This window comes from Lichenostomus cassidix, chromosome Z (genome assembly GCF_008360975.1).
Source record: "Lichenostomus cassidix isolate B80296 chromosome Z, HeHo_3.0, whole genome shotgun sequence".
NCBI lineage: Eukaryota > Metazoa > Chordata > Aves > Passeriformes > Meliphagidae > Lichenostomus > Lichenostomus cassidix.
The window spans coordinates 55,815,461-55,827,554 of record NC_139511.1 but is presented as its reverse complement, the minus strand read 5'-3'; the positions used below and the strand labels follow the sequence as shown (position 1 = coordinate 55,827,554).

The following is a 12,094-nucleotide window of genomic DNA, read 5'->3' as shown; positions in this document are numbered from 1 at the left end:
TTAGGAAATATACATAGTTTGCAACAAAAGTGAAAATGTCATGCCAGTCCCAGGAAATACAGCCCAATGCCTCCCTGTTGCAGAAACACCCTTGGAAGATAGCAACATGTCTTGAGCTCTGTTGCTCCTATGAGCAGGCCATCTTTCATTCTTTGATCATGCATCTGTTACCAATACTAAGATGTCAGATTATGCCAAAGTCAGCAGTTTCTGGATGAAAAGCAGCTGCCTCAAACTCCACAAAGGGCTACTTTGGTATTTCCTTAATAATAATGTTCTTCAAGAAAACCTTAGACATCCCTTTCTTAAACTTTGTCTTGGTAAGGAGGGAAGACATGCAGCTCCAAACATTAGAAGCATTAAAAACCTCATACAACTTAAAATAATCACCAAAGCTGGACAACCTGCAGTGAGTAAAATACCTTGTTTTACTTTCCACCTAAAAATAAACTGTAGAACATGTAGTTGGACCTAGCTCTTGGCATATCATGTGTATCCTATTCCATATGCTGGAAGCTGATACGTTTCAAAGTGAACATCTGCATGTAGGGATTTCAACTGCTTTAAAATGTGGCTGGATGTCTTAAGGCATTTTTCATTTTTTAGTTTTGCAGCATAACCCCAGTTCTTAGATTTCTCTTTTAATAAAAATGTTGAAGCACATTTCTGATACTCTTGAGATGCCATGTACTTCCTGAGAACTGCTGGTTCAAAGGGCTTATATAATTTATTTGTACAAAAAGAGAGTGTTGGAAGAACAAGCTAATCCTTGGAAAACTGCACCTATCTGGCAGATACTATGTTGTCCGGGTTGGATAGAAAGATTCTGTATTTCATCTAAAAGTCAGAGCACATGACATGTTCACATACTTATATTTTAGTCAAAAACTTATTGGGCAAGCAGGTTATAGTAAAGATAGCTGTCTTATAAAATATTGTGGTTCATCTTGGAGAAGAAAAGTGTTCTGAACCTGACAATGTAACTTAAACAATCAAAGAACCCCCAAAACAACCCACAAACTGACTTTCAGCCCTCAGTTACTTTTTATAGCAAATCAGACAGTAAAGGATTGGTTAGCAGTGAAGTCTCAAAGTGACCTATTTTGACCCTATTTTTCTAACATGCTAATTGACCCAATATTTCCAATTCATATTTTCTTTATTTTGAGCCCAGGAACCCAATGATTTCAGTGTACATGTTAGTGGTGTGAGTGTGAAAACTGGATGCGTACAGATGCTTTGTAGATGAAAAATTTTTATTCTGGTATGAATGGTATAGAAAATTTTGAAAAAGTCACTTCAGTTTAGGGGTTTTTTCTGCATTTACTATTAAGAATAATTTCTCATGCTTTTCTTTTTTGTTTTACTACATCACAGCTATACTTTGGCCACAGCAAGCTGATCAAAAGAGCCTTATTTGAGTTGAAAACCACTGAACAATTCTATATCAACATTTAAAATGGACTTGGGGCATTTGGAGTTCAGTTACAGCTGCTCTTACCTGACTAAAATAACTTTATGTTGAAGTAACTACTTGAAGAGATTTTATATTAATAATAGCTGTTCACAGTAAGGAAATCATGTTTGTATTTTAACAAATAATTTCCCATTGTTTTAGCAGAAACTATGATGCAGTCTTCAGTTATCACATATTTTACCTCGTTTCTTGGTAGTGGTTTAATACAAGCACCATAGGAGTAATTCCCTTGAAATCAGGAAAGTCATGGTGGATTTACATAGGCATGTGGTATTGAGAGAGGCTACAAAGAGGTTTTGCTATACTGACTGTTGAAAATTTGATCTTGTTATGCTTGGCAATATTTCTATTTGAGTATGAGAGAATATTCACCCTTCTTCATTTTACAAAGGTGTTTTTTTACTACTTGTATATTTCCATTCAATATTCATATGCAAAGCCTTCTGTATCTGCTCTGCATGTCTGTGAATTTAAGCACAGAAGCACCTAAGAACTTAGAATAAGGGATTGCTTTCCATGGTACCTGTAATATAAGGTGTATTGACTTTTATGGCCAGGTTTTGATAGTGGGGTAACTACAGGGGTGACTTCTGTGGAAACTGCCAAAAGCTTCCTCCATGTCTGACAGAGCCAGTCCCAGACAGCCCCAGGATGGATGTGCCTCTGGCCAAGGGTGGTGGTAATGGTGGTAAGGCTTCTCTGGTAACAAATTTAGAAGACTTTAAAAAGTTTTGCAGAGTTGTAATTGTGCTCAGAGAAGAGCAGAGTGACAATATGTGAGAGGAGCAGCCCTGCAGACACCAAGGTGAGTGCAGAAGAAGGGACAGGAGGTGCTCCAGGCACCAGAGCTGAGGTTGCCCTGCAGCCCATGGTGCAGCCCATGGTGAGGCAGCTGTGCCCCTGAGCCCATGGAGGTCCCTGGGGATGCAGAGATCCACCTGCAGCCCATGGAGGAGACCCACACTGCAGCAGGTGGATACCTGAGAGGAGTCTTCTGCTCACAGAGAAGTGTACTGGTGTAATTTCTCCTTAATGTGCTTGCAATCTGGAGAAAGTATTCAGCCATTTTCTTCATTGTGGAGGTCTTCTCTATCCATATGGATGACTGCAAGGTGGTCAGGAGTAGTCAGCATGGATTCACTGAAGATAAGTAATGCTTGACCAATCTAATTGACTTCTGTGATGAAATAATTACCTGGATCGAGGAGGGGACAGCAGTGGAATCCCAACTTCAGCAAGGCTTTCAACACTGTCTCTGACAACATCCTTGTAGGAAAACTCAAGTGGTGTGGACAGGATGAGTGGACAGCGAGGTGACTTGAGAACTCACTGAATGGCAGACCCCAGAGGGTTGTAATCAGTGGCACACAGTCTAGTTAGAGGCCTGTCACTGGTGATGTCACTCAAGGGTCAGTACTGGGCCCAGTATTGTTTAACTTACTCACCAGTGACTTGGATGAAGGGACTGATGCTTCAGTGAGTTTGCTGAGGATGCAGATCTGTGAGGAGTCACTGATACCCTGGAGTGCTGCGCAGCCCTGCAGAAGGACCTTGACAGGCTGGAGAGATGGGCAGATGTCACGAATGAGTGTGCTTGAGATTGCCCAAAAATCACTAGCAAGGGTAGGAGCAAAAGTCAGATTTAATATTAAACTACAAAGCACAACAGATTCGTTGGCAAGATTCATTCCACTTAGAAAGGACAATTAAGGCACAACAGGGAAAAGGCAACAACAAAACCAAATAAGATTCAGGCAATCAGAACAGAAATTAATTGAAAACTACCTGGGGGGGTGTGTGTGTGTAAAAACAGTGTAGACAAGGATAATAAGGAATGTGGCCTAAAACTTAACAAAACTTAACAGTACTTTAGCTTATACCTTTATTTATAGCGTAACTGTAACAATTTAACAGAGAAATGACACTAAACAGCATTAGCCTAAATTATAACTTAGCTTTGAGTTTTGCTGTAGCATATGCGCAAAGGGTATGCATGCAGACAGAAACAGTCAGTGCAAGATAAGGTACCTGTGGGAAAGCCTCCCTCAGAGAAAAAATCCTCACTTTGGGTGCTTTCGCATCTCCCTCCAGATGAAGGATCGGGCCTTGAGGAGTGAGGGCATCAGCCCAGGACACGTCATGTTTCGGTGATCTTCCAGGTATAGCAAACCTCAGAGTTTGCTGGCTCTGAGAGGCATTCCATTCAGAGGGAGATTGCTGGTCACAGGCCCACTGAGGTCCAGGAGAGCTCAAAAGGTCCCATCTTGGACCACTGTTTATAGGGTTGCAAGAGAGTAGGCTTTAGTCATACCAATGTTTCATCCTGGCCACAGTTCGGGTCTACACTTTCTTTGAAAGTGTGAGAACAAGGATGTTATGGCATTCAGGCCAGAGAAATATTTTCCAGGGCTGATCATAAGAAAAACAGAAGCTTGTTAGGAGTTCCTGGGAGCAGACAGGGACACACGTTACAACAGACAGTGTTTTTGATAAGCTTAGAAAGAGCTGAGCCCAGGTGGTGTTTTCAAGGACAATGCCTAACAAGCATTTGTCAGATCATGCTGCAGCCTGGAAAGGAGTGGGTGGGGGGTGATGCACCAACACAGCAGAGAGGAGCCATGTGAAATCCAGCAAAGGCAAGTGCAGGGTCCTCCTGCACCTGGGGGAGAACAACCCCAGGCACCAGCATAGGCTGGGGAGCAGCTCTGCAGAGAAGGACCTGGGTGTCCTGATGGACAGCAAACTGTCCATGAGCCAGCAGTGTGTCCTGGTGGCCAAGCAGACTGATGGTGTCCTGGGGCACTAGGAAGAGCATTGCCAGCAGGTCAGGGAGGTGATCCTGCCCCTCTACTCAGCCCCTGTGAGGCCTCAGCTGGAGTGCTGTGTCCAGTTCTGAGCTCCTCAGGACAAGAGAGACATGGAGCTCCTGGAGCAGGGTGAGCAGAGGCTACAAAGATGATGAGGGGACTGGAGCACCTGTCCTATGAGGAAAAGCTGAGGGAGCTGAGGAAAAGCCAAGAAGAGATGACTGGGAGGGGATGTGATCAACATCTATCAGTGTCTGAAGGAAGGGTGTCAAGGGAAGGAGCCAGGCTCTTCTCAGTAGTGCTGAGCAATAGGACAAGAGCCAGCAGGGAGAAGCTAACGCACAGGGAGTGCCACCAAAACATAAGGAAAAACTTTACAGTGGGGTTGACTGAGCGCTGTAACAGATTAACCAGAGAGGTTGTGGAGTCTTCCTCACTGGGCATAATCAAGCACCATCTGGACACAATCTGTTGTGGTTTAGTTTCTGTGATGGTATTGCAAGCCGCAGACCATACTGGAGAGCATCTCTGCCCAGCCCAGGTCAGCACCTCAGTGCACCAAACCTTCCCTCCAGGGGCTGGTCACTGGGCTTTACCTGGCCAGGGAGCCAAATGGCTAGCTCTGGTTCCGTCTGCTCTTCACAACACAAGGGCAGTAAAGGAGTTGAGAAGGGTCTATGCATGATGACCACGGGAGTTGTTTATTCACATGGTCACCAGGTGGTCACAGAGGCAGAAGACTTCATGCAAAGACATTGTGGATGCAAAGACATCATTATGGTGAAGGGTCAGGGGTTTTCTATAGAGACAGGGGGTGGGGACAGCACATTGGCCCAGTGATCTCTGGGCACAGGGGCAGTAGCTGGGCAGAGTTGGGGTGCAGGAACCATGTGGGCAGGGAGGACATACGAGGAAGAAAAGGGGTGGGGAAATACAGAACTCAATATCAGGGGGCAGACTGCAACAACAATCCTGTGCCATGTGTTCTAGGATGACCCTGCTGAACATGGAGGTTGAATTAAATTGGACCAGATGACCCACTGCACTATGTTCCAATCTGGCCCATTCTGTGATTTTGTGATTTTAGTTGTTTCTTTATTCATCTTGCACCAGCAAGACCCCAAAGGTTGCACATGTGTTTCTCCCAAAACTGTGTGCTGAGGCACAGATACCTAACACCACAGGCATAGTGAATTACAGGAAAAGCTGCAAATGATAAATAGCTGTAAGCATTGATACCTTAATAATTTCTGGGGTTTTTTTACTCTTCATGTATCTATAACTTGGTGTAGTTCTGTGCTTCTTACAAAATGCTAGAAACCTCACAGGTGCTCACTGTTCACAGCACCTTCAGCCAAAACAAAGCTCTCTGGATAGAGATTCAAGGACATATTTGTTACCCTAGAGCCCAAAAATATGTAAGCAACGGGGAAAAGGGGGGAGCAGGCCTGGGGTGGTCAGCATCGTCACCTGAAGGTGTGACTGGAGAATTAGGGGCCAATATGCTAACAGGACAGAACATGTAAAAGGTGAAGGGCTGAATGACCCAGCATCCATTTCAGGTATAGTCCCTTCAAGGGGGACTTTGCTTGCCCCAATGTACCTTGAAGGCCTTGAATAAATTTGTCTGCTTTTTATACTCCTAGTTTGTCTTGGCCTCTGTTTCAGGTAGCCTGTTTTAGGCATCAGAATCAAGTCCTACATAGGAAACAATGCAAAAAGCAGCCTTATTTTTAATGTATTTTCACATTTGTTGATGACTATATTTCATTTCCTAATTTCTTCTTTTTGCTCCATCAGAATAGCAGACACCACAATGCAGTTTTGCTTCAAGAAGATGATCCAAACATTAAAAACTTTCTGAAACAGGGTTTCATTTGCAGTTGTGGAAAACAAATCAATTTTGCCACATTTTGTTCTACTTACATACCTGAAAATGGGGGTTATAAAATCAAGAAAAGCAATGGCTGTTTAAAATGTTTTATTGCAACACTGTGTATTGCATTTGCTTCTGACCTACCTAATTATCTTTCTACTGTGTTCTTAGGAGATCCTTAAGAATGAAAATTATAGAGAAGGAATGAAACAGAAAGTCAAGGATGTATATGAAAAGGATAAGCTGCTTCAGGCCAAGGAATACGAGGAAGGACTTGTTGCTGAACCAACTCAAACTCAGGTTAAAGGCCATGCATCTGCCCCTTACTATGGGAAGAAGGAGCCCTCACAAGATCCCACGAGCACTGCAAATACCTTCCAGCCAGGCGCCTGGATGCCACCAGGCAGTGGCAGTAGTCAAAATAAATAAGCAATTTAATGGACAGATAATGGATAAATATTTTAACAGACAACATGCACAGCTGCTATATACAAGAGTGCAATAAAGTAGTATTAAAGCAGTTTCATTTACTTCTGGAGAACTATTCAAATAGGTTTAATCATGGCAAAGTATTGTAAAGTGGGTTTAGTGAAAAACAGGATGTGTTACTAAGTAAGTTTGGTTTTGACAGTTGCTGTTCATCAGTTACTCTTGAATTCATAGTTAAAAGGTTGTCTGTCTAAATTTTCTTAAAGTCTAAATTTTTTTTTCCTTGAAGACTGATTTACTTTTAAAACTGTTCTTGATGTAAAAATTGTAGTCAGTACACTTTTATTTTCCCAAATCTTGGCCAAGTTGTCTCTTCAGAATAAATCCCTTGTCAGTGCCAGTGTGCTTTCTGCTGGCAAGCAGATGGAAAGGTTGATTTCATTAACAGGAATCACTATGACATTACACTGGTTACGTACTGTACTTATAAAGATGTTCTTGTAACTTAAAACAGTCAACATATTTGAATGTTTGATTTGCAAACAGCAATTTGCATGTGATAAAATCAGTTAAACTACATATAAATGCTATAATAGAAGCTAGAAGTACTTGATAAAGCTGCTGGGAAATAACACCAGGTTTGTGACAAGAGACTGTCATGAATGTTTTTAAAATAACCTATATTTTATTTCTGGTGTATCTGTGAACTTCCACAGATTATTAGATCATTTTGGTGACAGTTTAGATACATAAAATGTGCACATTATTTGCTCAGAGATGATGTTTGAGAACCTCAAATAAAAATAGAGACCACACAACTTTTTTCAAAAAGTATCAAATTTATTTACGGAGTTTATCCCTCATCAGTTCTCCTCCCTGTGTTTCAAGCAACGTAGGTATCAAAGGTGGAACACATACGTATTTGACACTTCATACAGAACACAGAGACTTAATCTCACATATTTATAAAATGCCCAAATGTCATAATCTAATAATGCTTGCTTTCACCAACAAAATTGAAGTGGGATCAACTTCACACTTACTTGAAGTAATGTCAGTTAAGACTCCCCACTTCTGATCCCCCTTGGTGTCAGCCAGCTCTATAGGTCTCTTCATTTGAACTTGTATTATTTTACAGTTTTGTTTTTAAACCTAATCAAAAGAGTAGCTGCTAGAATGTACAATTCCATGCTACTGTTTAGAAATACACTAAATGTAAAAACTTAATGACTGCCACAAACTCTTCTGAACTAGACTACATAGAGGCTACCACAAAGTATTATTAAAAATTAGGCTTTGAAAAATTAATCAGTTTTATTAGAAACAAATGAATTGAAAATAAGATTAAATTACTTTGATGTATTTAGAACACAAACCTGACTTGAGTATGTCAGCATCTTGCAACCTGTAAGGCAGCAGAGTTTCAAGGGCCATGAGAACAAAAATCCCACCTAAACTCAGGTCTTAGATCACAGGTAGCCAGAAGGTTAGCAGGCAGAACTACTGTCACCAGCTTGTGCATCATCCTTGCACAACCATCTGCTATAAGTCTCTAGGACACAGAACATTAGGCCACCTGGGTCTTTGGTCTCAACCCATTTATGGCTATTCTTTGAGGCATAAACAGTTTATGAAGGCAGAAACAAATTAGTTACAGGTGGAGCATTCACATGATTGTTAGGAAAGACCAAACATAGTACTACATTTTATAGAACATGAGTGCCTTAAGACAAATGAAGCTAATAAGAACGAGCAATCAGTTTCCTAGAACTTGGCCTGAAGTTAAAGGCTGTTGAAGGCTGGTAATTCAGAAAACAGGAAAAACTAAGGTGCATTATTTCTGCAGACAAGCACCACCATTGAAGACACTGCAGTAGCCACTGTGGGCACACACAGCCATATGCAGTGACCTTAAAGGAAATCAGTCATGTCTGCTACCTAATGCTACAGCTTGTTTATCTCTACAGCTCTGGTCAATGTATGCCAAAACTTGCATTTCTCTAATCCAGTTTATTATTCACATTTTCCCCTAAATTTGACAAATTTAAGACACTTGTTAAGTCATAGTTCAGCTAAGAGAAAAAAAAAAATCTACCTCCAGAGCCACCCAACGATTGTTTAATTTAACATGCAAATTTAGAAAAGCAACCTTCACTAGAATACAAGTAGTAGATTTAATGACTCTAACAAGTGTCACTTGGGCAGATTTTAACACAAATCAGCAGGAAAAAAAATACATCGGAAGTATTAAATTTCATACTTCAAGAAATAACAGGATCAAGTATCAAAGGACAGTTACAACACAAAATATACAAGTGTTTCATTTATAAAGTGGATTCTTTGCACAAGGCCATTTTTGCCCATTTAATCCTTCTTTGTTCGTTTGGCTTTAGCAATGTTCTCCTGGCGTTTCTGTTTCTTCTTTTGCTCTCGTTCCCTGGCCTCAATCATTTTTGCAAGCTTCCATGAAAGCGCCGCGCTAATTACGAACAGCGGCGTGAGGGCCAAGATCACGGTCGTGAGGAAGCCGTAGGGGTCCTTGGCAGCCCACTCCACGATGTACTCAGCCCAAGCCTTAATATCGAACATCTTTTCTGTTTTGCTATTGGGAAAGCCCTGCAGAATAGTAGCATAAATAATCTCTGAGTACTCAGAAAAATAAAAGCATACATACACAAGAACAAAACACAGATAGTTCCACCTTCACATGGGGAAGAACTTTACGCTGAGGGTGGCAGAGCACTGGAACAGGCTGCCTGGGGAGGTCATAGAGTCTCCCTCTGGAGATACTCAGAGGAGGAACTTTGACAGGTTCCTGTGTCACCTGCTGTAGGTGACCCTGCCTGGGCAGGGGGCTGGACTGCATGATCCCCAGGGGTGCATTCCAGCCCTAACAATGCCGTGATATCAAGTACCATTTTAACGTAAGTTGTGATTTTGCACTATCGCAGAGCAAGACCATTCTTGCTAAAAGTTAAAAGTAGCGCATAGTATGTGAAAGTGTAATACAAAGCACTGACCCTACGTTAAAGTCCAGTGCTTATAGAATAATTAGCTATTTAATCTACCAGAGCTGCAAACGTTACCAAGAACATATTGCTAAATGGGAAGAGTGCAGTGTGTGGCTCTCTCGAAGCGAAGGAAAAGCCAGCCCGGTTGGTTGGTCTCTGTAGGTTTCCCTAGGGAGAGGAGGGAGGGGGCAGTGCTTTGGGCAGTGCTTTGGGCAGTGCTTTGGGCACTGGGCCGCCGGCAGTCGGGCAGCCAAAGCCTCCGCAGCGCTGTCGGCCCCGGCGCACCTCCCTCCCTCCTTCCCTCCGTGCCTCCGCCCGCTGCCCGGCCGGCACCGCCTCACCTGCGGCCCCGCGCACCCTCCGGGCCTGCCGAGCGGCGGAAGGGCGAGCCGAGCTCCCTGCGGAGAGAACACACGGGCCGTGAGGGGACGGCGATGTGCCCCCGCCGCCCCGCCGGCGCCCCCCGCCCGAGCCGCGCTGCCCGCGCCGCCCCCCGCCCGCCGCCGCCCCGCGGTACCGCGGCCCTGCAGGGCTCCGGGGTTCCGAGCGGAAACAGGAAGGAGCTGCCTGCCCCGCCCAGCCGGCCGGGCGGGAGAGGCGAGCAGGGCCCGCCCGCCGCGGGGCTGGAGCCGCCCGGCCGCGCCCCGTCCGCCTGAGCCACCGCGGGAGGGACTGCCTCTGCCCGGGACACCGCGGGGAGGGACTGCCTCTGCCCGGGACACCGCGGGGAGGGACTGCCTCTGCCCGGGACACCGCGGGGCGGGCACTGCTGCCCGTGGGGGACCACGCGGCGAGGAGCAGAAGGGTCCGTCAGCCCTCTAAGAAAAAGCTATAAGCTGGAGAGAGGGATTTTCCGAGGCACCCGGATGGGTGGTTCACGTTGTGTTACAGCCTGAGGAAGCTGGAATGCCGCTGGCACAGGGCCGGGAGCCCGCGGTGTCTCCGTGCGCTCCCCGTTTTGGGGCCGCTCGGGCGGGAGGAGCGATCGGGAGCAGATCGCGGGTACGTCTTGCCAGCTCGTCGGCAAGCTGCCGCTTGTGTGTCCTGCTCTGGGGACTCCTGACCCGCTCAGGTGGGCGCACCGTGGCTGTGTCGGGGCTGCACGGCCGGGCAGGAGCCGCTGCCTGTTGCACTGCTCCCCACAGGATTGACCTCAGCGAAAATACTCGGCTGATCTTGGTTTATTCTGAGCCTTTAATATGCTCACACTGAAAATTCAGTCAAAATAAAAAAAAATCATATTTTGCCTTTGTATGTTGCACCAAGCCTTTCCTTCTCCCTTGCACAGATACACAGATGTGAATAACAACTTCATTATGTTTCCAGCGCAAGGCAAAGCGTAGATTAGGATACTTGCTTAATACATGAGAGGATCTTGCAGTCACTCAAATTGTATTGATCAATTCGGGATCAATTCTCTGCACCACACCAAAAAATGCCAAAATGGCATTCTGCTTTCATAGACCTTTTCTTTGTGTGGATATTTATGTTGTTTAAAGGGCTGAAAACAGGCAAATAAAACTATAGTTAAAGAGTTATTGACAAGACACCTGACTAATATTCTAGATTGCACTAGTTTCAGTATGTTGAATGCAATATTTTGCTATGTGGACAATTGCATTATTTGCACTTTTTTATTCAAAACTTGTCTGTTGTGTTCAGGCTCTTGTAATATCTTTTTAGGATGGGATGGGATGGGATGGGATGGGATGGGATGGGATGGGATGGGATGGGATGGGATAGGAGATGGAGATGGAGATGGAGATGGAGATGATGGATAGGGTAGGGTAGGGTAGGGTAGGGTAGGGTAGGGTAGGGTAGGGTAGGATAGGATAGGATAGGATAGCATAGCATAGCATAGCATAGCATAGCATAGGATAGCATAGGATAGGATGATAGTTCTTTTGAAAGGTACCTGCAACAGTTGTCTGGTCCAACTGCCTGACCACTTCTGGGCTGACCAACAGCTGCAGCCTGTTGTTAGGAATTGCACCCTGAGGAACACTGCTGGTGACTGATGACCTGCCAGGTGCAGCCCCAGTCACTGCACCCCTCTGAGCTCTGCCCTTCAACCAGGTCTTCACCCAGCACACTGTGAACCTGCTCATCCCACAGCTGGACTGCCTGTTCAGAAGGATGCTGGGAGGGACAGCATCAGGAGCTTTAGTCCAAATTTAATCCATTAAAAATCCTTTATCCTTCCTAAAATCTGGGAAAACTACATCCACCTCACTAGGCATGTGACCTTGTCACAGAAGGATATCAAATCAGTTAAACACTTTCTTTTTGTGAACCTGTGTTGACTCTGCCTGATGATAGCATTATTCTTCAAGTGCCTTTCAACAGCAGCCACTGTGAACTTCTCCATAATTTTTCCGGATACTGAGTTTAGACTAACAGGTCTTCCTGAGTTTTCCTTCATGCCCTTTTTGTAAATTGGGATAATGTTGCGTAGCTTCCAGACAATGAGGACCTCCAAAGACTCCAATACCTT

The 12,094-nt window shown here is 44.5% G+C and overlaps 2 protein-coding genes across 2 annotated transcripts in view; one reads left to right on the top strand and one right to left on the bottom strand.

Moving 5' to 3' along the window:
* Nucleotides 1-6,680, top strand: part of NDUFAF2 (NADH:ubiquinone oxidoreductase complex assembly factor 2) — a 60,888-nt gene extending 54,208 nt beyond the window's left edge. The window contains exon 4 of the mRNA XM_085042260.1: nucleotides 6,332-6,680. Within this exon, the coding sequence (XP_084898386.1) occupies nucleotides 6,332-6,589 (258 nt within the window). The 3' untranslated portion in view covers nucleotides 6,590-6,680. The remainder of the gene's footprint in view (nucleotides 1-6,331) is intronic.
* Nucleotides 6,681-7,408: 728 nt separating this feature from the next.
* On the bottom strand, nucleotides 7,409-10,263 carry SMIM15 (small integral membrane protein 15). Its single transcript, XM_085042261.1, has 3 exons — nucleotides 10,118-10,263; nucleotides 9,942-9,998; nucleotides 7,409-9,205 (listed from the first exon to the last, which is right to left on the bottom strand). The coding sequence occupies exon 3, from the start codon at nucleotides 9,176-9,178 to the stop codon at nucleotides 8,954-8,956; it is 225 nt and encodes a 74-aa protein (XP_084898387.1). The 5' UTR covers nucleotides 9,179-9,205; nucleotides 9,942-9,998; nucleotides 10,118-10,263; the 3' UTR covers nucleotides 7,409-8,953.
* Nucleotides 10,264-12,094: the final 1,831 nt, after the last annotated feature.

What these genes read in the sequence shown, in the direction of transcription:
- SMIM15 (XM_085042261.1), bottom strand. Translation starts at nt 9,178, where the DNA reads ATGTTCGATATTAAGGCTTGGGCTGAGTACATCGTGGAGTGGGCTGCC.